Source organism: Drosophila mauritiana, chromosome 3L, assembly GCF_004382145.1.
Source record: "Drosophila mauritiana strain mau12 chromosome 3L, ASM438214v1, whole genome shotgun sequence".
Lineage (NCBI taxonomy): Eukaryota > Metazoa > Arthropoda > Insecta > Diptera > Drosophilidae > Drosophila > Drosophila mauritiana.
The window spans coordinates 4,675,503-4,699,734 of NC_046669.1; the positions used below are offsets into that span (position 1 = coordinate 4,675,503).

At 44.9% G+C, this 24,232-nt stretch overlaps 1 protein-coding gene across 2 annotated transcripts in view; it reads left to right on the forward strand.

Moving 5' to 3' along the window:
* LOC117138952 overlaps positions 1 to 24,232 on the forward strand; it is a 104,061-nt gene that overhangs the window by 76,963 nt on the left and 2,866 nt on the right. For both annotated transcript variants that reach the window (XM_033300992.1, XM_033300993.1), the window contains 2 exons: positions 19,990 to 23,033; positions 23,097 to 23,492. In XM_033300992.1, coding sequence (XP_033156883.1) covers positions 19,990 to 23,033; positions 23,097 to 23,492 — 3,440 coding nt within the window. The remainder of the gene's footprint in view (positions 1 to 19,989; positions 23,034 to 23,096; positions 23,493 to 24,232) is intronic.

Genomic DNA, 24,232 nt, shown 5'->3' on the forward strand with positions numbered 1-24,232 from the left:
CTATAATTTCCGAAATTCATAAATTAAGACCCTCCTCCACATACGAGCTTCCTTGGAACGGAGGACAGCAGACTTTCTTGCAATGCCCAAGTATTCCAGCAATGCGTTCAGACAATGCCAACGCATCGTAAGGGCCCAAACACCAACCGACCACAATTGCACTCACTTCGCTCATGGCTGTCTATTGTGGCCAAAAGCCCATAGAGGGAGCGGCGGTCGGAGGAAGAGGAGGAGGAGCAACAGCGTCATAAAGGTGACATGGTCGTGGCAATGGCGCCCACGTGTCTCCGCAAGACAATTACAAAGTTCCTCATGCGCTGACTGCAATTTGTTGCATTGTTTGCCGCGAGTTAAAGCACTTGGAAGTTTGCAAACTATTTTTGATTTGATTTTTGAAATTGGTTCGCTACGGGCGCTTAGAGCCACCCACCCACCATATTCCGAGCATCCGAGATGATTTATGGCGCACGTGTTGCATTCACCGGTTAAAAAAAAGATATTAAAGCGGAAAAAATAGCAGGAGAGTGGGTCGTCGTCGCCAGACGGGCCAAATCGCAGTGAAAGGCATTAAAGTGATAGAGTCTGGCCGCTCGACGGTGAAATTTGCATTTCCAATGCCGCAACGCCAACGCGGCAAACTTTGAGTCATGACCATGGCCTGAACTCGCCGGACTATTAATATTTCATATTCGTCTGCGATAGGCGAAAAGTGCGCCCCGATGTCCGAGCTCCGACTTCCGAATGGAATCTGAATGAAAATTGTAATATTTTAAGTAGTTCAGTTCAGGCTGGTGAAAAGTTTGCCCTTCCTTTCCATTAAGTCGATGGGTAAAAAGGTAGAAATGGTGTTCATTCATAGCAATTTGCTTTAAATGCAGGTGGGAAACCCTTTTATTCATCATCAAGGCAAACAAAAACAACAAAAAGGGTGGATAAACTTTTACTATTTGTTTTAGATTTGTTTGAAATGTAATTCAAATTGAATATATATAAACGTTAAAAAAAATGATTTTTAGCTATTTGATTGTCATTTTGTTACATTCAGTTAATAAATGTTATTGCTTTGTACATTTGTTTAACGCTTGCTTTTTTCCCACATTTAAGCAGGAAATCCACTTTAATCACCAAAGCAAATACGTTTTTATCTAAGGATTTATTTGTATAGCTAATTAATTTGTGACAACTCGTCAACTGACGGCTTATAGCCAACATAGAAACTTGTGACTAATAAAATTAAATTGCTTTGATAAAGGGCCGAAAGGAGCATTTAATTGAGCAAATCATAAAATTATTTAGACCGAGTTTCGAGTGGCATTGGGTTGGGAAATATTTCCAATTAACACGCTGCCGTCAGTTGAGTTTCAAAGGAATATCTATGTGGAGGATATTAAGTCATTAGCATTTCCACCTCCCTTTTTCCATTCTGGGAAATTTTCACATTGCTTTCCTGCTCATTGCAATTTGCTTCACTAATGTTTCTTCTCTGTTTTCAAACGTCGCTCCATTCATTTAATGGCGTCTGCTTTAAATTTCTTTTCACTCGCTCGGTCGCCGTCTCTTTCCATTTCGCACTGACCTTCTCTTTTCCGCACTCGAATGAAGTGTGAATGGGAAAAGCGTTTGGGAATGAGATTTGTAAATATGGCCAGCAATTGTAGCACCGAATGCCAATAGCAGCAGCAGCAGCAGCAGCAGCAGCAGCAGCAGTGGCAACATCTACAGCAGCAACATTGTTACATTTTGCATTTTATATTGCCAAGCTCAGCGGAAGTTGAGCCTCATGTCTTCATGTACTTTGCATATTTACACTAATAGAAATTGTGGCAGGCAATTGAAAAAAGTTGCTGCTGCTGCAGCTCCATGTTGCCGCTGTTGCTGTTGCTGTTGCTGTTGTTGCTTCTGTTGCTGCTGCTGTTTTATGTGCGGCCATAAAAAGTGTCGCAGGCGGCAAGGGGGCAGTTTTACGGCCCTTCTTCTGCTTGAGTTGCTGCTGCGGCTATTTTATTGTTGCGACAACAGCAACATCACTAGTGTGTCCAGGCTACGGCCATTCCTCAAACTTAATATATCCTGTTTCCTGATTTTCATGACGTCCCTATAAGTGCCCAACGAGCCCTTGTCCAGCTATGGCCGCATTTTCTCGGTTTCTCGGTCCCGGGGCTGTCCCCCCAGTTTTTCCCTCAACCCCAATACCCAATGCTAACCCTGTGTGCCATTTTCTGCATTTAAGTGCAATTCTATGCAAGAATGTGCCGACATGCATATTTGTGCTAAAGCCATTTCCCAGCTCGCCTGGCTCGCTTTCCCCAGTTTTGCCCGCTTTTCCCCAGCTTTTGCCCCTCTCAGCTGCCATAAAATGTTCGTTTTGCCAGCTAATACCATACATACAAATGCCTGATGCGCTTTTTGCATTACAACAAGAACAGCACAGTAAGTGAATGAAAAGGAAAGAAAAGAAAAGGAGAAAGACAGCTAAACAACAAACAGAATGGAACATTTTCATGTGCTCATGTGTGTGCGCGACATGGGACATTCACTTTTAAGCTAGCATTCGAAAAAATCGCATCGAATTTGGACCAAAAAACAATGAGGAAAAGTCTCGGGCACTTCTGAAAAGCCCCAAAATTTGAGAGGCTAGAAAGTGGGAAAAGAAAAAGTGAAAAAGGTGCAGGTAACTTGGGAAATCGTCATTCTGTTTTAAAGTCTATTAAGCTGCCTTAAGTTCTGGCCAAAACCAATTAGCAGTAGCAGTTTGAAAAAATTGACTTAAGAGTAGACAGCCCAATTTTGCCAAACAAAAGCTCTTTCAATTACTTAATAGCTCATTGTTTTTAGTATTTAATTATTAAATTTCTTTATGGAAATTCGTAAACAAAAATTGCAGCATTTAATCTAGATCTCACATCTCTAGTCATCTCTACGACATTTGTTTATAAATCATTAGGCTTTGTACCATTTCCGCAAATACCAATAAATTTCACGAACAATATATTTCCGTTGTCTTATCACTCGCTCAAAGTTTTCTCAGAAATTCGTTTTAGATTCCGCAAACTTAAATAATAAAGTAGCCAAGCCATAACCAAGGGAAAGTTTTCCTGTTTTTCGTACAAGATCTGGCCATTTAAGGCAATTGTTGCCGCAGTTCATTCTGTTTCTATTCCAGAATAGATTTCTATTTTCGTTGCTCCTAATGCTGATGCTGTGTCTGCCATCGATTTAGTTGCTAAATAAATTAGGTTTCAGCATGTGTGTTGTGTTTTTTTGGCACCACTGCAAAGCCACAATATTTGGGAGCGAGACAGGCCAAGACAAATGAACTGCCATTCGGATGCCTTGAAAATAGATCGAGTGTCACTGCCAATTTCGCACAGTGCAGGTGGGTGTGGAAAAATCCATCACTAGCAAAATATTTGGCATAATAATAGGAGTGCATGATGCATGCTGTCTATGGCCACTGGTCAATGGCCAATGGCCAAGGGTCTGTTGCAATTCTCCGATTACCAATGGTCCTTCCTCGGATGGATTGCTGATTTTCCCGTACGATGTGGCTTTTGGTCGACGAGTTGTGTGTGTTGCTGGCATGCAAAAGTTGCCTTTTGTTTTTGGGCTTTAAATAAAATGAAATTTTCTAGCTGCACTCTTGAGAATCTTGGCCACTGCAAATCAAAACCACAACGCTCCGGTGTGTGTTTGGTGTGTATCTGTGTGTCTGTGTGTGTTTTCATCGATGCCGAACACAAAATGCCACTCGAACTGAAGGAGAGCGAAAGAGAGGGGGCTGGGCAATGTGAAAGAGACAGCACGATTGTTGTAATGAAACGTAACGAAAAAAATCAAAGCATGTAGCACGTGAGTGGCTGAACATGCTCATCTCGATATGGCAGAGCTCCTGCTGACCAGTATGTTACTACACGGAAAATATATAGATGGAGCAAAAAATAAGATATAATTCTAATAGCATTTTTACAATTTCAACTAGGTATGATTAATAAATAATTTAAATAACTTAAAAATTAATTCATATATATTCGGTTCTACATAAGTTTGAATGGCACATTAAGTATCTGGGGCAGCATATAATGCATTTTTAGCCGTGTAAATTAGATATCCAAACCCACTCCCATTGTGAAGATTGTGAAATACATGGCTGGCAGTTGTCGAAGTGCATAAAATGCTTGCATATTACTTGTATTTCTTTCTGCTCTGCTCCAACTTCTGCCCCTCGTTGCGCCCCTGGTTGCGGTTGATTTTCCCTTTGATTGGCTGTATCCCCATCTACGTGTTGGGGTCACAGGAAGCGACCCAAGATGTTATTGTGAGAAAATTGTTGACCAGGCGGCAGACAGCAGCGGCAACTTGCAACGGCCAACGACAAACTTTTCAGCCGAGACGAGGGCCAAAGTTGTAGGTGCAAATAGTTTTTGCAGTTTAATTTGCCAATCAAAAGTTGAAATTAGCGCATTCCGGCTGTCAATCGATTGATAACCATAAATGTGTAATTTTCCAGCTGTCATTGAACAAGACGGCAAATACATAATTTGTCGTACAATTTATATATTTTTCACGCCTGAAAATGTAGACTTCCTTGCTATCCAATAATTACAAGGAAAAGCAAATTGCATTAGGAAACTGTCACTCAGCGTTGCATTCAATCGAAGGAACTGCCAATCAATCGATCAGGCTACAACTACTCAATCGCAATTCGCTTTAACAATTTGCCAAAAAATGTCGATGGCTGCTGCAAGTTTTGTGCCATTTACAGCTTTTGGCAACTTCTGTCAACGACACCCGTCCGTCAGTCAGTCAGTCAGTCAGTCAGTTAGTCATTCAAGCAATCAGTTAGCTGGCCTAAATGTTGACACTTTCATTTTTGCCGGCACATGCTGTTGCTGCAAACTGCAGCTGCGACAAATATTTATTCATATTCATGGGTAACAAACACAATTTTTGTTTATTTATCGCGCCTGGGAAAAGGGGGCGTGCCAACTCCTTTTGCGACACTTTTCACACTGAAAACTGCAGTGCGGCAACCTCTTGCCACTTGCCTCTTGCCGAAAAATCAACTGACAACAACACGCAATTTATGGCATTTATGTAAAAAGCGAGCAAACAAGTGCAGCAATTTTTGTGTTGCATACAAAACGCCGTTCATGGGTGGCTGTCAACACGTTGGGAAAATTGCTATTGATATTGGTGCTGGTGTGTGTGTATGTGTGCGGGTGGCACATATTTCTGCGCTTGGCATTGTGCTACAAAATCAATTAACTACACTTTGAAATGTTACGTGAGTGCAGCGGCAGCCCTTCCGATCTCGTCACCCCACCTTTGTGGTATTATAAGCTGTTGCATTTTATATATTTTTCGCAACTAATATTGAAATTCCAGAAGCGTTCGGGCAAATAAAAGTAAATCTGACGCAGCTGCACGGTAAATATTTAGTGAATCGGCTCAGTCAACAGTGCGGGGGAGGGGTTGGGGTCTCACATCCACAATTTTCCGAGGGGTTTACCCTCCGCCGCATTTACTCTTATATTTTGTGAACCCAAATAGCCATGACGCCGACAAGTGCACTTGACAGCGCACTCCGGAGGGTGGAAAAGGCCGGAGTGGGCGTGGCATCAGTAAATATTACGGCAGTAGTCACACACGGGAGGGGTTAAGGTCGCGTTCAGCGAATCGAAAAAAAAACAAGAAGTGGATAATGCAACTAGTTCCTGCCATAACAGCCCATGAGCTGCATAACTGCGGATGTGGCTTCAACAGCGGATGCGGATTTTCCACACACACACACACAATCACAAAAGCCACACTTTCAGGGGGTTACTCCCAGTTTACCCAATTTTTTATTTTGCGTGCCAACAAGCGCAAAAGTTATAAAAACAAGGATAAAGAAGTGCATGGCCAAAGACAACGAAGAAAATGAATTTTCATTTGGCTGGCATACGCAGAAATATGAAACAGAAGCCTCAACCCAAATCGACAAAGGATATAAAGAGGAAAATCCGAAATAGAAAGACACGGAAACAGCTACCAGGATCGACTCGACTTAACGTCGACTGAATTCACATTCAGTCAATGGCGATTGCAGGGAAGTTGGTTAAAAGGCGGAGGATTGTAAACGGCATTCCATGCCATTTGAAATCAATACAGTCTGCATTGTGCCTCAATCAGGGCATTTGAATGTCAACTATATTGTGTTATAAGCTGTGTTAATATTTCAGGAAATGAAATATATTCCTTAAATTAATAAATAATAATAATATGTAAAGTAATACTACAATTGGTCCTTGGTGCGGCATGCTTATCCGCCGATTTGGTGATGTTTTCCAGCAGCGATGAATTGTGGAACTGCAGGATGTGTGCTCTCGTGTTTTGCCAACCTGACAACAGCAACAAACAGAACTGAATCCAAATCCAAATCAGAATCAACGGAAGGGGAAGCTCGGCAAACAAACTGGGGAGCAGGAAAAAGAAAATACCCGCGTTACAGATAAAACAAAAATTATTTGCATTTCACCTGCATGTTGGCACCTGATTGCTGGTGGGCTGTACACCCAACAAAGTTACAGACTCCGCCATTCCTGTACATTGTAACTTAGCCCTTACACGGAGAAAAATAGTGTACAACTTTGCTTTAATATTTTATAATACTAAAAATCATGATTGACAACGAGCGAAATTTGTTTAATATCTGTGAACCTGCAGCAGCCAATTATATCTATTTGTTCTTTTGCACAGACTGACAAAACAAAAATATGACCAAGTGATTTACTTCCTTCCAATTATTTCCCCAACTTAGCTCCACCATTGTAATTCTCATTTAGCTGCTCGCTTTCCACAGGCCTCAAAAATATTTGTTAAGTTGCTTTAGTTGCTACAAAGTTGCTTTGTAGGTGTTTAGTAAACACGTGGCGAGGGGGCGGTGGTGAGGTGAGGGGGATCGCTTGCTCCTGTCCCTTTGGAGGCACATCCAGTGCTGTTGCAACGACAGCAGCACGTGCATGTCCTGCAACAGGAGCAGCATCCACACACACCCACCTTTTCGCCCACATGGGAGTGTCATGAAGCCGAGGCTGAAATGTCAACAGTTTACTTTGCGCCCATTTCTGGGGCACGCGGGGATTAAATGGGTTTTTGCTGCTGCTGCCTTTGACCCCGGCCACGCCCCCGCCGCTACCAGGCACGCCCCTTGAATATGACGAAAATTACAAAATGTTGTGTCGTCGTCGGCGACTTCAAGCAAAAGTCACTTTGTTTCGGCCACAAAGGCGAGCAAAGTGAAGAAAAGCCAGGAGACTCGAAAAATATTAATCGCGTGCTCGCTTATCTGATTTGTGGCTCCACCTGGCGGGCGGACGTTTACTTCAAAGTTGATGAAGTGCCAGAAAGCTTCCGCGACACTTGACACCGACTTCCGTCCTCCGCGAATTTCAATTCAATGCGCTTCGAGTTGGGGCAGCACTCAAATCGCACATACGCCACGTGGGCGGGCAGACCGGGGAAGTGAATGTGGAAATGGTTGGCCAGGGCATAAATAAAGGCAAATACGCAGGACGTTAAAATATATGGCGTACAAAACGTGGCGGAAGTGCCAGCAAAACAAACCTGGAAATGAAAATATAAGTTGAAGAAGTCTGAGCAAGCGGAACGAAGTCAAGATGCCCTGGGAAAGTAATGGGATCTGGGTTAGGAGCTAGGAATAAATATAAAAATATAAATTAAGGAAAGCCGTCTGTTGAAATGAAGTGGAAATGCACTGGAATAATATCGATTCCAATTTTTTTAAGTCTAGGCTTTTTTCTAAGGAACTAAGCAAAAGCCAAGTCAACATCTCTTACTTCCTGTAGGGTAAACAAAACAAAATGCTGTCCACTTGAGCCAGGTAACGCAATCGCAGGCCAAAGGAGTCCTTTCCCTCCAGGTTTCCTTCTGGCATTACGCACGTGATTCATATGCAGAGCTTCTTATAAAGTGTCCTTTCGCTGGCTCTCGCCTCCGCTTGTGTGTGTGTGTGTCTGTGATAGGTGTGCACGGGCCTTGTCACAATAAATTTAGTAAAAGTGACAAATATTTTATGCTTAAGAATAATTGATGAAGTGGCTACAAAGCGGCGGTGCTTTCAGAACAGCAACAGCGAGACACGGTCACGTCGAAGCAAGTTGGCCAGGTTGTTGAAATGGTTTTCGGCTGTGCATGGGTATGGGTATGCGGCCAAAAGGACCCGACAAATAATAAAGCGCTAAATCATAGCCACGCTTAGTACTTTCAACTGCCACCCCGAAAATGAAAGCAGGGCAAAAGCTTAGCCAGCCAGGAGAATGGCTGTCAGTTAGCTCATATGTCCTTACGTAGGCCAAACGAATGTGTGCGTGGCAAATAAAAACAGGCAGCGCCGGATATTACGACATATTGCTCCGTACACACAAAAATTGCGCCAAGGATTATGGCACTACATTACAGGACTCGCAGCAGCGGTCCATCCGCAGAATCCCATTCCCGCGCATGCCTTGCATATGAATGATGGGCATCATTTAATCATTGTCTATGACTCCAACACCTCGCTTCCCAGGATTCCAGGATCACCCTGCTTATGTGTGGGTGTTTGGATTGCCCCTCCTGTTCGCCTGTTTGTTTGTGTGCTGCGCTTGACATGTCCTTAGGTCTGTTTGTCCTGGAATTTAACGCAGAATAGTGTAGGAGCTGCTTTCGGCTTTAAGTTATGTACTCGGTAACAACTATCCCGCGCGGGCATTATCCTGGACAAACAGAGGGTCTCTCGGGAACTGACGTTAGTGCAAACAAGTCAGACTAATCCCAGAAATTAATTTGATTTCGGTTAATGGATGGTATATCCAAGACACATGATCAAGATGTCATCTTTGGCGTATTTCCATTTTCCTTTTGCTGAAAATATTTAAAGATAGCACAATTCCGCTGTTGAATAAAACTGTTTTTCTTTCTATCCCACGCCAAATTTCAATTTGCAGCATATGCAGATTAGCATCCATTTACTTGGCTACATTTTTGCGCCCTTTCAACAAACAATTATTTGCCATGAATAAATTAGCAGGACTTGGCGACCCCTCTCGCCGCCCTCGTCCCACTAATGCTGATCAATTTAAAAGAAGTAATAACATTTAAAATTCAAATGCAAACACACAGCGTGGGGCGGCGGCAAAAAATTGAGCTAATAAAAGTGGGCGCGGTCGTAGGCTAAAGCCTTGAGACACCGCACATATGCAGAGGAGCAGGAATGCCAGCCTCCAGGACGTTGGAGGGGGTGTGTCTTAAGAGGCAGCGGTGGAGGAGCAGTAACCGCGTTGTCTGCCTGTGCCGGCACTTAGATGCCCATTATGCCTGCGGGCCATAGACAGCGACAACGACAACTTGGCCGGAGTAGTCGGCGGAGCAGGGGGAAATGGAGCTGGAGGCCTGGTGGCAGGACAAAACAAAAAGCGCCTTCAGCACATCTATGGTATATGCGAAATTAATTGTCTGTTTGTTGCCAACAAATTTGAATTTAAACCGCATGCAGGGCGATCCCGCAGCATTGAGAGCAGCTACACAGTCAGAAATAATTCAATTTAGCTGCAGCAGTCATAAAGAAATAATTGTATTGGCAGGATGCCTAATGTTGAACTAGTAGTTATGTTTAATATTTTATAATATTATAACAATAATCACTTTTGGATTCTTTAATATTTAGACCTTTATAACAAATGTACGGTTGATTTTACTAGTAAAACCCATACTTCCTTAACCGAGTTTTCTCTCAGTGCAAAAATAGCTGAGATGTGTGAAATGTAAGCGGCATTCAAGCGGGCAAACGTCGCCTGCTCCACTCCCGCATCGCATCTCGGCCAAATCCTCCGCTGTCTACCCGACGACTCCTACTCCCACCGCCACTCCGATTCCAGTTGGCTGTTCCTGTTTTGGTCCTTTGCGCCTCGCAGTGACTGCTCCTTGTTCTTGCCGTGTGGGTGCGTTTGTTTGCTTACGAAACAACTTGAAGTTGTTGGCCCTAAGTTGCTAGTAGCTGTTGTGGCTGTCGCTCGTAGGTTCTTGCTCCGTTTCACAGTTGGCCGTGCGGTTTGCTAACTGCGCCGAAAAGTTGGAGGCCCTCCCAGCAGCGGCTGGTGTTGAGTCTGAGTCTGGGGCAGGAATAAAGTTTCCCACGCAATGCCCCGGCAATTGTCTGGCCGAAGGTCCCTTTATCCTGCAGGACACCATCACACGGAGGGAGCAAATTAATTGCTGCTGTTTTCGGCGCTTATTTGTCTTTGAAATTTGTTTCATGCCAGCAACCGGACCCCAGAATGTCCTGCCCGCTGCTCTATCCTGCAAAGTCCTGCGCTGCTTGGCTTTCTTTTTTCCCTTGGTTCCTCGCTTGTTGTGCTGTGTGTTTGCCTCTTGCCTATTTGCTATTTAAATTTAATTTGCATTACTTAAAGAATTTAAAAAGCGAAAATTCCTCATGCGTAATGCGACGAGAACTGTTTTCGGTTTCTTTTGAGCAGCTTTTCTGCTTGAACATTTTTATTTACTTGCGGCGGTCCTCTGGCAATTTCTGTTTATTTTCGGCAAGTTTATACGGCCGGACCAGGAATACTTGCTGCTATAGTTTGCTTTTTTATGGTGCACCATATCTTAAATTGTTGAAATTGCTGACCCCGCTCGCACAACTTTGCTGACCCAAGATTGCGCATACGCACCATTGGCCACTGCACAAGCAACCCTTGGCCGTCGTTCGTCTGGGCACTAAATTGCATATTACCGCAAAATCAATTTACATTCCTAAACTGATTTTCTGAGCTCTCCCACGCGACGACCCTGTGTGCGGTAGGAAAAAGATTAAATTAAAATTATGCTGCTGGCTCGCCGACCTCCAATTAGAACGGCAATGCGACACTTCCCACATTCCCTGCAACTGGCAACCAACTATAACCACCCAGATCTCATATGGGAATCGCTTTCTGCTCTGCCAATTAACCCGTTCTGCCTTCTGCTAAAGTTACGTTAAGTAAAAAGTTTTAAAGTTTTATGGATTCAAAGCGGTTGCACTCGATGAATCCGCACTCAAAGAATTTAATTTGCGAGTCGTTTTTGCGCTTGGTGATTTGTAGAAATTAAATAAGAACTTTCGTAAAGTTCGGCTCAAAATGTTTTGATTATTCCCCGGTAAATATATGTCCCTCATATTATTATTGTTTGCAAAGTTTTTACAGCCTGCTTAGAGCCACGCGCAGTGGAAGTATTAACAAATGTTTGATGGCTTGGAGTTAATTTCCGAAAATAGTTGCGTCTTGGCTTATATAACTCAAAAGTAGTTAATGTTGCTTTTATTTGACTTTAGTAAAGTTATATGTTTATGCTTATTTTTCACCTCGAAACTTTTCATTAATATCGCGTACAAAACTTACTTTTTACTATTGGTTTTGATATCATATGTGAGTAGACATTTCTGAAGAAAAATATATAATATACTAATCTATTAAATTTGAAAATTCTTTGAACCAATTTATGGAATTTCAGTGGTCCAATGAATGGTTTTGGTTGGGTTTAAGTTGAAAAAGATTTCTATACCCCGCCTTATATTGCGACTCCTTCCACCGTTCAACCACAATGGGTTAAGTGGACGGCTGGTCGCCATTTTTGTTGGCCAAGTAGCGACCAGAGCACGTAGACAGGTGCTTGGCATGGTGGGGCACATGGCTCATATCCTGGCAGCGATTTCACTTTCACTCCGTGTGCGTTCCTTGTCCTCGTGTCCTGGTGTCCTGGCATTCCGGCATTCTGGTGCTCCGGCGTCCTTGGCCCGTTCACGTCGTCGGGCCATTTAAGCCTTAAGCAGGCCACTTAGTGGCGCGGACATAAATCTGTGCACCAAATCCGAGCAATTAAATGCATCGTAATTTAGCCCGGTCCGGAGCACCCTTCTCCAACTCCGCGGCCCGAAACCTCTTTAGTGTGCAATTAAGTAGAAGTACGCAGACCGATTTCCCAGCCACGCCTGCTGCTCACACACGTGTAATAATCTGTGCCGTGAGCTTTTGCCATTTTGTTTCGCATTTTGCCATGCTCCACAATTCCTTATTAATTGACGCAAATTTATGTATTTGCCACGCGTTATTGCTGCGCCCCACAAGAAATTAAAAAGTATAAACAAACGCGTTTGGTTTTCGGGAGGAGAGTCCTGCGGAAAGGAGCACCACCACCAACAGCCCCATAAAGCACACAAAGCGTATCGGAATGGGATGAGAATCCAATGGCAAGATGAGGCGGAGACAAACAACAAACGCATTTTTATGGCACTCGGCAATTAGAGGAGGCAACAGGAAGTGGGCGTGGCACTGCCTCCCCGAGGCATTCTGTAATAATTTGTGTGCTTTTTATTTGAACTTTGATATCCAAGCAAGCATCAACGAACCTTAATACTCTTAAGAGAACGGAAATCACTAGGGCGGAATCTAATAAATGTATAAATTAAAAGTATATTTCAATGGTCCTCTTTAACTGGATTAAAAATAATACCATTACCTAAATTATTTTATACATCAAATGTTTTGTATGGTTTAAAACCATGCCAAAAGAAATTGGCATATGTTAAGATATTTTTTTATACTGTTAATAAATTGGGAGAGTACGTACGTAGAAAATGTTCGTACTTTTATAGTTGCAGATTATGCTCGAATAATCGGACTTTCCCAAGATTTTCACCCATAATCCCACACCTTTAATAGGGCATCATCCATTCGTCCGTACATTTTTTTGGATTGCCCACCCACTTTGGCCGTAATATTAAGCTAACGTCGGCCGCTCGTTGTTGGCCGCTGTTATGGCCCCGTTCGGATGTTGGCTATTAGAGGACCATTAAATAATTGCTGGCAATTCCAGAACAACACAGAACAGAGGAGGCAACAACATTTTTGTGCTTAGCTTTGCTCTGGTTTCTTTTTATTAAAGGCATCTAATTGCAGGCAATTTGCGGGGCTGAGATGGTCAAAGTGGTTGCGAAACTTTAAAAAGCTACATCAACTCTCGTTTAATAAACACACACAAACCGAGAGTGGCCGAGAGGGAAAAAGCGGCAATAAGCGTATTAACAAGGCCCGCACAAACACCGACATAATCGTAATAAAGTTAGCAGGAGCAACGAACAAACCGCACACGTGGCCCCCATATAGATGGACCAACTGACAGGGATTCGGACTTGAGAGCGGAAGGCACTGGGGAGTGGGTCCCCACCCTAGTGGCAAATCCCATGGCCGAAAAGCCCGACCGAAAACCAAAAACCAAACCCCAATGGAGAAGCTTTCGCATGGGACCCAAAAACGGGGGAAATTCCAACCGCAAAACAGTGCAAAAACCGAACAACAAAATGCAGTAGCAGCAACTGCAAATACTGCAAAACTCTCAAATTGCCATCGCAGTTGCGAAACTTGTCTGCTGCATTTTGGCTAAAGCTGTGAAATTAATTAAATAATATTTATACGTTGTAAGAATTTATTAAGCCAAAGGATGGCCACGTTCATATGTGTGCACATAGTTCCGTGCCCAACAAGGTGTGAAACTTCGCCTTACGGTGCCGCAGACAAAATCCAACACTCAGACACACACTCCGAGAACTGTTAACTTAATTGTTAACTGTTGGATGAAGAGGTAGGATCTCGAAGGGAAGTGAAGGGGTTTTTTTTTGGGCCGGGAACTAGAGAATATTGTACGTTTAGGAGCTCCTCTAATTGTTGTTGTTCCTGCAGCACAAATTGCAAATGAACACGAAAGTGGAAAAGTTACCCATTCCAACGCGGCGTATACGTAACATTCAACTCTTGCGCCAATAAATAGTGCTTAGAATTTAATCGGCCAAATTGAGCTGAACTTAGTTTTGCTGCCCCCCTTTTTAATTGATCTGATTTACAAATTGCGTGCAAGTTATGCACTTGGTGTAGTCTTAATTGGTAGTTACATAGTTTTTATTGTCGAATTAAGTATTTAATGATTGAATTCCATGAATTTGAGGAACATCCCCATCATTTAAACCAAATTCCGAAAGCTTAAGTACATGCTGTACTGAACTGCGGTTCACTTAAAGATGCAAAACTTGAAACGTCCAAACAAAAATTCCACCTCCCTTGCGGTTTTGGGCACTGGTTTGCTGGCTTGCAACATTTACTAATCTGCATGTTGTTTGGATTCCCTGCTCCCATTTCTTTCGTTGAAGTTTAAATTTCCGACCTGAATTTCCTCCAGCAAGCGCGCCGTTAAAACTTACTACCTTAAAGTGCGTAATGAAGCCCTGTGCTTGAGTAATTCAAGTTTCCTGGTTGCCAAAATGTTTTATTCTCCTTTCAATTCCACGAAATTTAGCTTGCATTTTGCACATTCGCCAGGTTCGGGCATCCTGCAGCAGGACTGCTGCTCCTGTTTTGCAGTTTCCTTTTGTTTTGCCTTAGCTTTTTTAACAAAAATTATCGTAAAAGAATTTTACCTGAGCTACGTGACTGCTGAACTTAATATCCGTTTGTCATAAGCGCTTCTAATGCTCGCCGAGTGGCACACACGTATATGGCCATGACCGTACATGTATAGGTAGATCCTTGCACTTAGCTGGCACACACACACACACACACATATACACCTGTACTCTTTTGACGGGGGCACGTACAACAGCCTGCCGGATTCGCTGACGGGGAGGGAAATGAGGTGGTGCGGATCCCAAGGACTCCAGATACGATCTCCAGGAAGGAACTGTAAACTTGCTATGCGCTCTATGGCAAAACAAAAGCCAGCGACATTTTCAGCTAAATTAAGTATTTTTAGTATTTTTAGAACTTGTCTGCCAGTTGTGTCCTGCACTGTTTTGTGATTCTACAGAGATAAAAATTCTTATTTTATGATTTATTTTACCAGGCTTTTAAGATAGATTATTATAGCATAAGGAACATAATTAATGTTACAAATATAAATTATATGAAATAGTTTTGATAGAATAGTAATAAGATTCGATCGTTCTTTATAGTATATATACTAACTAGTAGCTGTCATAGTTATTGACTAAATATGACTGTTTTTTCTCCGTGTTTCGCACTCGATTTCTTCTCACCGTTTGCAGTTCGCTGCTGTTTTTGTTGCCTGCGAATGCATGCGAAAACTTCGCAAGTAGATTTTTGAAAGGTTTCTGGATGCGGAGCGGCGCTTTAATTGCATTTCGCTGCGTTGCCTTCGTTGCCGGCGTCTTGTTGACCCGGCTATCCAGCTCGCTGCTCCTTGCCTTCCAAGTTCCATTCCAATCCTGGCTGGGCTTCTTTAAATAATGCAGCGCATTGTCTGAACTGCAGGTGGATGCGCCACGGCTCTAAAATGCCGGCCATAAAAACGTCCCTCTACACAGATATATAGTCTATTTACTCGCCTTGCTCAATTTTTATGACATAAAAGCACCGAGACTGCCATTAAAGAAAAGTGTAGCACGCTTCTTGGCGCAGAAATGGCCACGGAGATTTTTTCCGCGAACAACTCGCGAGCAGCAAGAAATTTTCCAACACATTTGGCTGCCGAATGGGGTTTGAGCAGTAAACATATATATATATATATATCTTGGGAATCGGTTTGTTTTGGCCAACTCGGCTGCTGGTCCTTTCGCCAGAGTCATTTTCATTTTCGTTTTCATTCTGCCCTCGCTGCCATTGCTGTTGTCCTTGGGCAAATAATTTCACTGATAAAGGATTTTCAACGCATCTTATGCTCGCTGTTTGCACTTTCGCAATATGTTTGCCGGCAGTTTGTTTCTGCTCACTGGCCAAGAAATATATAATATGAACATCCGTAAACAGTTGCAATTGAATTAATAGCTCTGGAATTCTTTATTGGCAGCTGTTTAAGTAATATAATATTTCTGGAATTTTTGCTGCCAAAGAAAAGAGCACTCATAGCTGAAATAAACTTATTTTACTTCTTTCTCCTATTCTGGGATATGTGCAACCAAATTAAGAAATGTTTCTGTATCCACAGAATTTTCTTAATTAAGAAGTCGATTTTGATTTTTCCTAGCTTAGAATAAATACTGCTACTACTGCTCTACTACTCTACTCTACTGCTATTCTTCTGATTCACATTGTATTCGCCTGAAAAGGAGTCTACGGATGCGCCTGTAAGTAGTTTACGCGCATTTAAAAGGACGAAGTAGTAGGGACGAGAGAAGCAGGAGTCTTGGGAAAAGCTGCCAAGACAAAGGAGTCCGGGATTTGGGTGGAAGGACTCGATGTCAGGACAAGGAAATGAATGTTTCGCAGGCCGGCGAGACGTGCCACTGCAACAACAAGAGCAGCAGCTGCAGTAAATGTTGTTGCTGCAACTACCTCTTGCTGCACTTTGTTTGCCTCCTTTTTTGTTGCAACTGCATTTGTTGCTGTTGCTGCTGCTCAATGGGCATTGTTTGCTCGTTTCACAGGCAAAATGAAAGTCAAATCAACTCGTGCATTTCTAATGCGAATTTATATGTTTCAACCCGGCGCTGCCATCAAAATGGCGACTGCTTTCTGACATGTCCGGCTAGTAAAATTTGTGCCCTTATTGAAATGAGCCAAAATGTACACAATGTTTGCTGTGGACCCAATAATGTTGCAGTTGCAAACGGGCCAAGATGCACTGGCAAAAAATACTAGCATTCATTACATATATCTGATGTAGTAGTATGTATGTGCCAAACTTATCATTCTAACTATGAATGATTTCTATACAATATTAAATATTTTATAGCCATGTAAAATGCTATTGAGCACTGAAGAAACAAAAATTGTGCTATTATTCAGAAATGCAAAATCCCGTTGTCCTAGTGCAATATTTTGCTCAATGTGCAGCTTGGGATCGAAATCGCAATTGCAATCGAAATCCGTGTACGTTTACGTATCTCAATCCCTGCTCAGCCACTATAATTTCTTTCTTGCAGCTTTTCCCGCTTTTCCGGACCCTCGGAGTCCGAGTTTCCTCGGCAGATTGCCAGACTCCCTCGGAGTCTCGGGTCAGTTTGTCAGCTTGTCAGCACATCGGAGGAGTGCCTGGGAAAATGGGAAAGCTCACATAGCCACGGCCATGGCTTGCTTTTGTTACTCATTTATTTTGATTTGTTTACCATTGCGATTTATATTTCTTCGTCTCGCTCAGCAGAACGGCTTGAAGGGAAGGGTGAAGGGCAGGGGGTTGGAGATGGGGAAAGCGTGCAGAGCAATAAAATTAAGCTCGGATTTATTGACCCATTTCAGTTTGACTTGCTGCCATTTCCCTTAACCCCTCCCCATCGGCACTCTTTGTTATGCATGGCCACTAAATTAAAATGTTTTTACTAATCCCGACAAGTTACTCTTTTAATTACTTTTTCTTCTCGAATGAACAAAGCCGCATGGGGCAAAAGGATTCCCCATCTCCAAGGACTTGGAGTCGTACGACTTTGCAATCACCCAATTTCACTTTGTTTACATTTTGCCAGGTTCGATTTTTATTTAATTTGCAAACTAACCGAGAAAGCCAGAAACCTACTCTGAACAAAAATTGATCCAATTTAAGAGTGGATTTTGAACTTAACAATATTTTTACCCACTTGGCTTGGCTAATTGCATACTGCAACGAAATTAAGTTCGTGAGATGCGCAGCTCTGGCGTATTTGCTTTGTTTAAGCTATCTTTGTGTATTTTGTTTTATTTTTTTTTTAAGTTTGGCATTTTTCCAAGATGTACCTAGACGAAAGGCAATTAAATAAATGAAGGCTTTTGCATGCGCTTGGTTTGTCAAATTTGGGATTTATTTGCTCCTCCTTCAGTGGCCCTTTGTCGGGAGCGTATTACAAGCAGTCGAGCATCGCATCCAACTACAAAAGGCGTTAATTAAATATTTTGGCTCAAAGACAAGGCGGCAACCAATTACAATGGTCGACAACTGCGCGACTTCGCAACGACAATGGTAGTGTGATTCTCAACAAAAACCTCGTTAAGTGGCAGACCAAAAAGAACAACTAGGAGCTACAGTTAGAACCAATTTGCAAATCAATAGTGATAGGAATTATAAAGTAGTTTGTGAAACTGTAGCAATGTGTGCAATCATTACTTTGCATTTATTCAACTTTTTAGTAAAATAAAAAATTTTAAATATAATATAATACACAGTAAACTCTTTCCAGTGCAGAACGGCTTGAGGGGAGTTCACTGACAAGTGTTGAATGCCAACCGAGCTACCTTTTCGACACAGGACCACTCCAGCTATATCCACCCGATCCCAATCCACTTGCCATTGTTGCTGTTTTGCGTGGCAAACTATTTCGAATGAAGGGGCTAATGCGATTAGCAAATCGATGGATTGTCGATTGAAATTCAAGTGGCTGTCGCAATTAATTAATTTCATTGTTCGCAGGAGCGAGTTTCCTGCTCGCGGCGATGAGTTGGCAGGTGTTTATTCGATCCCCATTTGGGTTCAGAGTGCACCGACTGAGCTCCCCCCGAATCTCAGATTCCCAAGCCGATGACACTCATTAACATAAAACGCAAAAGGTGGCCGCAACCCATAAAGCCAGATCACTTTTCGCACTCATTAAAACGACGTTGGCTTTTTTGTGTGTCGGGGGGTTCACTGTCCGGATGTCTTATCTTCTGCTTATTTTTTTTGAAGGGGGGAAGGGGCATGGGAATGCGGTATTTCGTTGGGTTATCAACCCATTTTAATGCTGACGTCAGCAGCAGCACTCGAATTTCGGGGCGACACAAGTAAACCCTTTTCGCTTCAAATGTAATCTATTATCTTAATTCCAACACAAATTGTTTGCATCCAGCCGCGGCCGCGTCTTGGCCGCGGTGGCATTCGTCCTTGTGCGGGCTCTTAACCCGGCCAACGAAAATAAAAGCCCATTTACAAGCCCACTGCCACAGTCAAGGACTTGAGCTTGAGCCTGAGCCGGCTGGCAATTCAAATGCCAGGACACGAGGACATGGCAAGCGCTGAAAAGCAAAGCTTATCGGCCGCAACGTAAATCACCCAATTTACCATAAATAAAGATACGTACATATTGTCAGTCGTTTTTGGGGGGCGGAGTGGTTGGCTTTTCGGTGGTTTCGGGTGGCATTTGGGTGGCGATGCGGCCTGCAACCACAAGCGTGGCCACCGCCAGAAACCAAAAACCAAAAGAGCCAAAACAAAACACCTTATCGCGGGCAGGCACATCTTTAAGTGGCTGTCAACGGAAGTGGTGGGTGTGGGTGGTGGTGGTGCCACAAAGATGGGATTTGTGTGGGTGGTGCCATGATAGTGCGACAAGGACCAGGGCAACTACACCATTTGGCCGAACATAAATCTGCATGAACTGAAGCGAGTGAAGAAGTGAAGGTGCTGCCGGGGAGAAAAATACATAAATAGCCATTCATTCAATGGCGAAGGATTCCCCGAATTACGCGCTATAATAGCTTAAGTGCTGCATAAATAAACGCAAATAACATTAAGCTAAAGTTCTTAGGAAATCACAAATCTCAAATTGACAGTAATTAAAACTTCAAGTAACTCCTTTCGTTGGAAGTTTACCGGCAATGCGAAAGATTTAAGAGATTTAGAAACTAAGTTATGTTAAGTTAATAGGATTTGCTTTCTAATCATTCCATTAAATCAATATTATTACTAAAAAACTTAACCAAGAAAATATCCGAATCTGGCTATAAGCTCATGCTGATGCCAACTCTGGGGCACTCGTTGTCTACCGCATTTGATCCAAGCCAAATCCCCTTTGGCTCTTGGCTATTACTCTCATGATCAGGCACCAGTTGGATGGGAATGTGGGCGTGGATGGGGCGATGGGGATGTGGCTGTGGCAGCTGTGGGAGTGGGAGGCCACTCCGCATCTTGGCCAGGGCTTGCCAGTCTAAGATTTACTTTACAAAAGCAACATTTTGCCAGTTGCGACACGCCACTCACCAGTGTCACCATCTAACCGGCTTGCCATCTACTCTTTTGCAGGCACATCAAATGGAGTGGGAGGAGCAGGACTAGGAGCAGGACCAGGAGGAGTATCTGGAGGAGAAGCACCAGCACCAGCACCAGCAACAGCAGCGGCAACAGCAGCAGCAACCCAAAAGACGACAGCAGCAAATCGCGATTATGACGATGATGACGAGCACAACGACAAGGATGAGAGTCACGACAACAAACCCAACGACTTGGCTGAAAGGGAACAGGACAGGGAAGGGGATAAGGAGCAGGGTCGGTCTGGTGAGCTGGGGACTTCGAGGCAGGAGAAGAAGGATGCTGGTGGAAGGCCTGCGGCAAGTCAAAAGCGTGCAGCACAAACGACACAATCGCGAAATCCCATCAGACGGGCGCACAGTGAACGGCATTTGTCGACCGCGCCCCTGGCCGCCCACGGCCACGCCTCCTCCGCCTGCGCCGCTGGTAGAAACTGCCACTCCATCCCGATGACTCCGCCAGCCAGTGGGCCACAGAATGTAATTTTAAATTTTAAGGACACAATGGCGCTGCGCATAAAAAGCAACCGCAGCGACTCGAGAGATTTATTTCAAAGGCGGCCCACGGAGCCACCGCCACCTCCGCCTCCCAAAGGAGCAGGCAAAGGATTAGAGCCGCTGCCACATGAAATCAATAAGTCGCCTCTATCGCCCCAAAGGACGGTCGTGCGGGTGGCTCCATTCAAGCCGCAGCAGCAGCAGGTGGGTGGTAGTGGTGATGGCTTCACCCACGAGGTGCATCGCCTCAAGATCTCCCACAGCGAGGAGGATACGGATTTCGGCGTGGAGCTCCGCCGCAGGCCCAATCTATTCCTTTCCTCACCCGGCGACGAGGATGCGGCTCCCAAGAAGACCTCCATTCTGATTAGCGGCGATGATTGCTACTCCACGATGAACCTGAGTGCAGATGCCGCACAGCCGCTGTACCAATCCTCCGTGGTGGTGAATAGCCACTCGGCCACGAGTGTTTGCATCAGCGTGAGCAGTGCCGAGGAGCAGGAGCAGGAACTGAATCAATTGAACACGCTGCGCAGCCAGCAGATGGGAATGGGCATAGCCATTATACCAATTCGAGGAGCCAACGAGGTGAACCTTCAGAGATCGGTCTCCTGCATCTCCTCCACTTCGAGTAGCTCCACCTCCAGCAGCAGCAGCTCCAGTGGCCGGGGAAGAACCCTAATTCGCTTGGATTACGATAGGGAAAGGAAGGGATCTGCTACCAGTAGTACTCCCATCAACACGCCCCCTGTCATAAGTTCCACGCCAGCTACACCACCGCCCACAGACTCTCCGATTGAAAACGCAAATCCCTTGGTTCCCCACGAGACGGAGCTCTTGAAGATTCTTCGCAATCCCGTGGAGGCAGTGAAACTTAACCTGGTACCACATGTGTGTGGCTTGCGAGCTCCTACTCGTGAAAGTGGGAAATCCAAGAAAATTCAAGAAGAGGAGGTGTCAGGTACACCCGTCAAGGATCCCGGTTTCATAGCCAAGCTCTTGCAGGATCCCATGCTGGGTCAGGTGGCGGAGGGACTGGAAACCGAGACTGTGGCGGAACTCATTGAGAACTCACTGCAGAGACTACAGCAAGCCCGCAGGGGAATCGACATGAGCGGCACCAAAGACCACGACGACATGAATCGCCTGATCAGCGCCACGCTACAGCGCATCCGCCTGGAGAGACAGCCGGCGACACCTGGAATTAGTGCAACCAAAGAGGAGGACCGCCTGTCCAATCGGGGCAGCATCAGTTCCGCCAACAGCTTCGCCTCTGCCCACAACTACGAGCTCTTCGATTTCGATGGCGGAGCTGGTGGCAATGATTCTGATTGCTATCAGAGCTGCTCCAGCGAATTGACTGCCTCTGGTATCTTGGAGGAGGATTCAGTGAGTCCTATCAAAGATCCCGAAACTGAACTGGATGCAGCCACGCGTGCCAAGTTCTATCAGCTCTTGGTGGATGCAACTCTGGCGGAGATCGAGCACTCAACGCACATGGATCAGACTTTGGGAACTGACAGTGAACATCACTACGAGTCGATTCGGCACAGTGGAGATCCCATTTACGAGGAAATCCATGAGGTTCCACCGCCCCTGCCACTATCAGCTCCACCTCTCAATGACGCAGAGCTGGACAAGAAGGCTGCTCGATCCATTTTCGAGGGAGCCTCTAAGTATGATATCCTATCTTATTTGGTTGATGCCAAGGAACGGGGTTTGGCCAGGGAAGAAAGCTTTGATTATGGTAACAATCCGAAGATTATAGAGGAAGAAGCTGCTGATACCCTAAGTGACTTGGATAAGCGACAGGCGGAGGAGCGGGAGAGGGAAAGGGACAGTGGACAGAGCAGCATGAGTTCCTTATCGCCACCACCCCACAATTTCATCTGTGGAGGAGGGGGAAAGTCTTCCGGAAGCGATGTAGAACGGCAGGACTCAGGAGTTGGCTCGGAAACAAGTAAGACATCCCGCAGCAAGTACCAGGCCACTCCCACTGTACTCCACCTGTGCGAGGATTGCGATGGAGCCGTGGAAATGCAGGTGGGCGATAATGGAGTCCTCTATGCCCCACTGGTCTGCAGGAAGTGTGGTAAGAAGCGCGTGGAACGCAAGGAGATCATCACGGAGATCGTGGAGACGGAGGAGAAATACGGCAGGGATCTGCAGATCATACTGGAGGAGTTCTGCCACCCCATGCTGGTGGCCGGCCTGCTCACCCAGGAGCAGCTCTCCGCGATCTTCCTGAACACGGAAGATCTGCTCGAGAACAACCAGACGCTGGCCGAGCGTATGCGCGACGCCCTGGATATGTCCCTGGAGCAGGGCGACGACGACCTGCTGACGGTGAACATAGGGCGCATCTTTCTCGACTTCACCCAGATGCTGCACGCCTTCGAGAGCTACTGCGTCCGCCAGGCGGGCGCTAGTCTGCTGCTGGCCAATCTCGAGAAGGAGAAGGAGCTGCTGCGCATCTTCCTCAAGGTCTCGCAGATGGAGAACGCCGTCCTGCGGCGCATGAATCTCAACTCGTTTTTGATGGTAAGTTCTTTTAAAACAACTCCAAGGAGTCAAAATTTAAAGTTTAATCCCATTTTGTACTAGGTTCCCGTTCAGCGCGTTACGAAGTATCCCCTTTTACTGGCCCGTCTGTACAAGGTCACACCCTCCCACCTCGAAGGTCGCGAACTGTTGAAGCAAGCCCAGGAGAAGATCGAGCTGCACCTGAACCACATCAACCAGGAGGCCAAGGATGTGCCTACCAAACTATGGCGCCGCATCAGCTCATCCAGTCCGAACAGACGTGCCTCCTGCGAGATCGACATGATTAACATCAAGTTGCGCAAAATGGCCATCGATGTTTTGGAGTGGAATCACGACGAGGTGCGATTCGCCATGGAAGGGCGACTCCTGTACACTCAGCCCACGGACAGCAACTGGAAGAAGGCCCGCACCATCAAGTTGACCCCGGTCAATGCTCTTTTGGTTACCAACGGCAAGGTAAGTGGAGGCGTTTATATATATTTTTAACAGGTTACAAATAGCCTTAAAAACATATCTTAAATTAGTATACAGACTCTTTTTTCCACCTTAGCCGACTTGGCCTGACTTTTCCTACCTTACTCCTTTTCTATTGCTTGGTTGAGCTGCGCCTCCTTCAGGTCCTTTTCCCTGTTTTCCGCCCCTTTTCCTCCGCCAGTCTTGGCCACATTTGACAGGCATCAAGAACGTTGGCTGTTTGACACGGGCCAAGATGGCAAGAGGCGATTGCTATTGCGATGGCGATGGCGATGCCAAGGCAATTAGCGAGAAACGCCATCCAGTTGCCTCCATGCGGCGGGAGCTGTCCGGAGCTGTCTCGGCTTTTCCGGCTGCCATGGCAACACTTTTCCGTGCGATAAGAGATTTCAACAAATCAGAGCCGGGCACCGCATCCACATCCACATTCTGGCTTTTTCTCCAAATGAAAATTGCTTATCCCAGCAACTATCTCGGGTCCAAAAAACAAAACGATTTTAGCTAGGAAAATGGAAAAAAAATGCGGAAAGTGGCATCCTGCCAGGGGTTTTCGGATCGGAGGCGTAATCGTATGGCATACGGACGCAGTGCGTATGTCACAAGTTTTGTTTGGTTTTTCTGCTCCGATCGGGGTTTTTTATGTCCTCCGAGCGACCTGCTCTAAATTTCTAGCCCGTCCTCGACCGCCGACAATTGCTCAATTCCAGACCGGACACCAACTA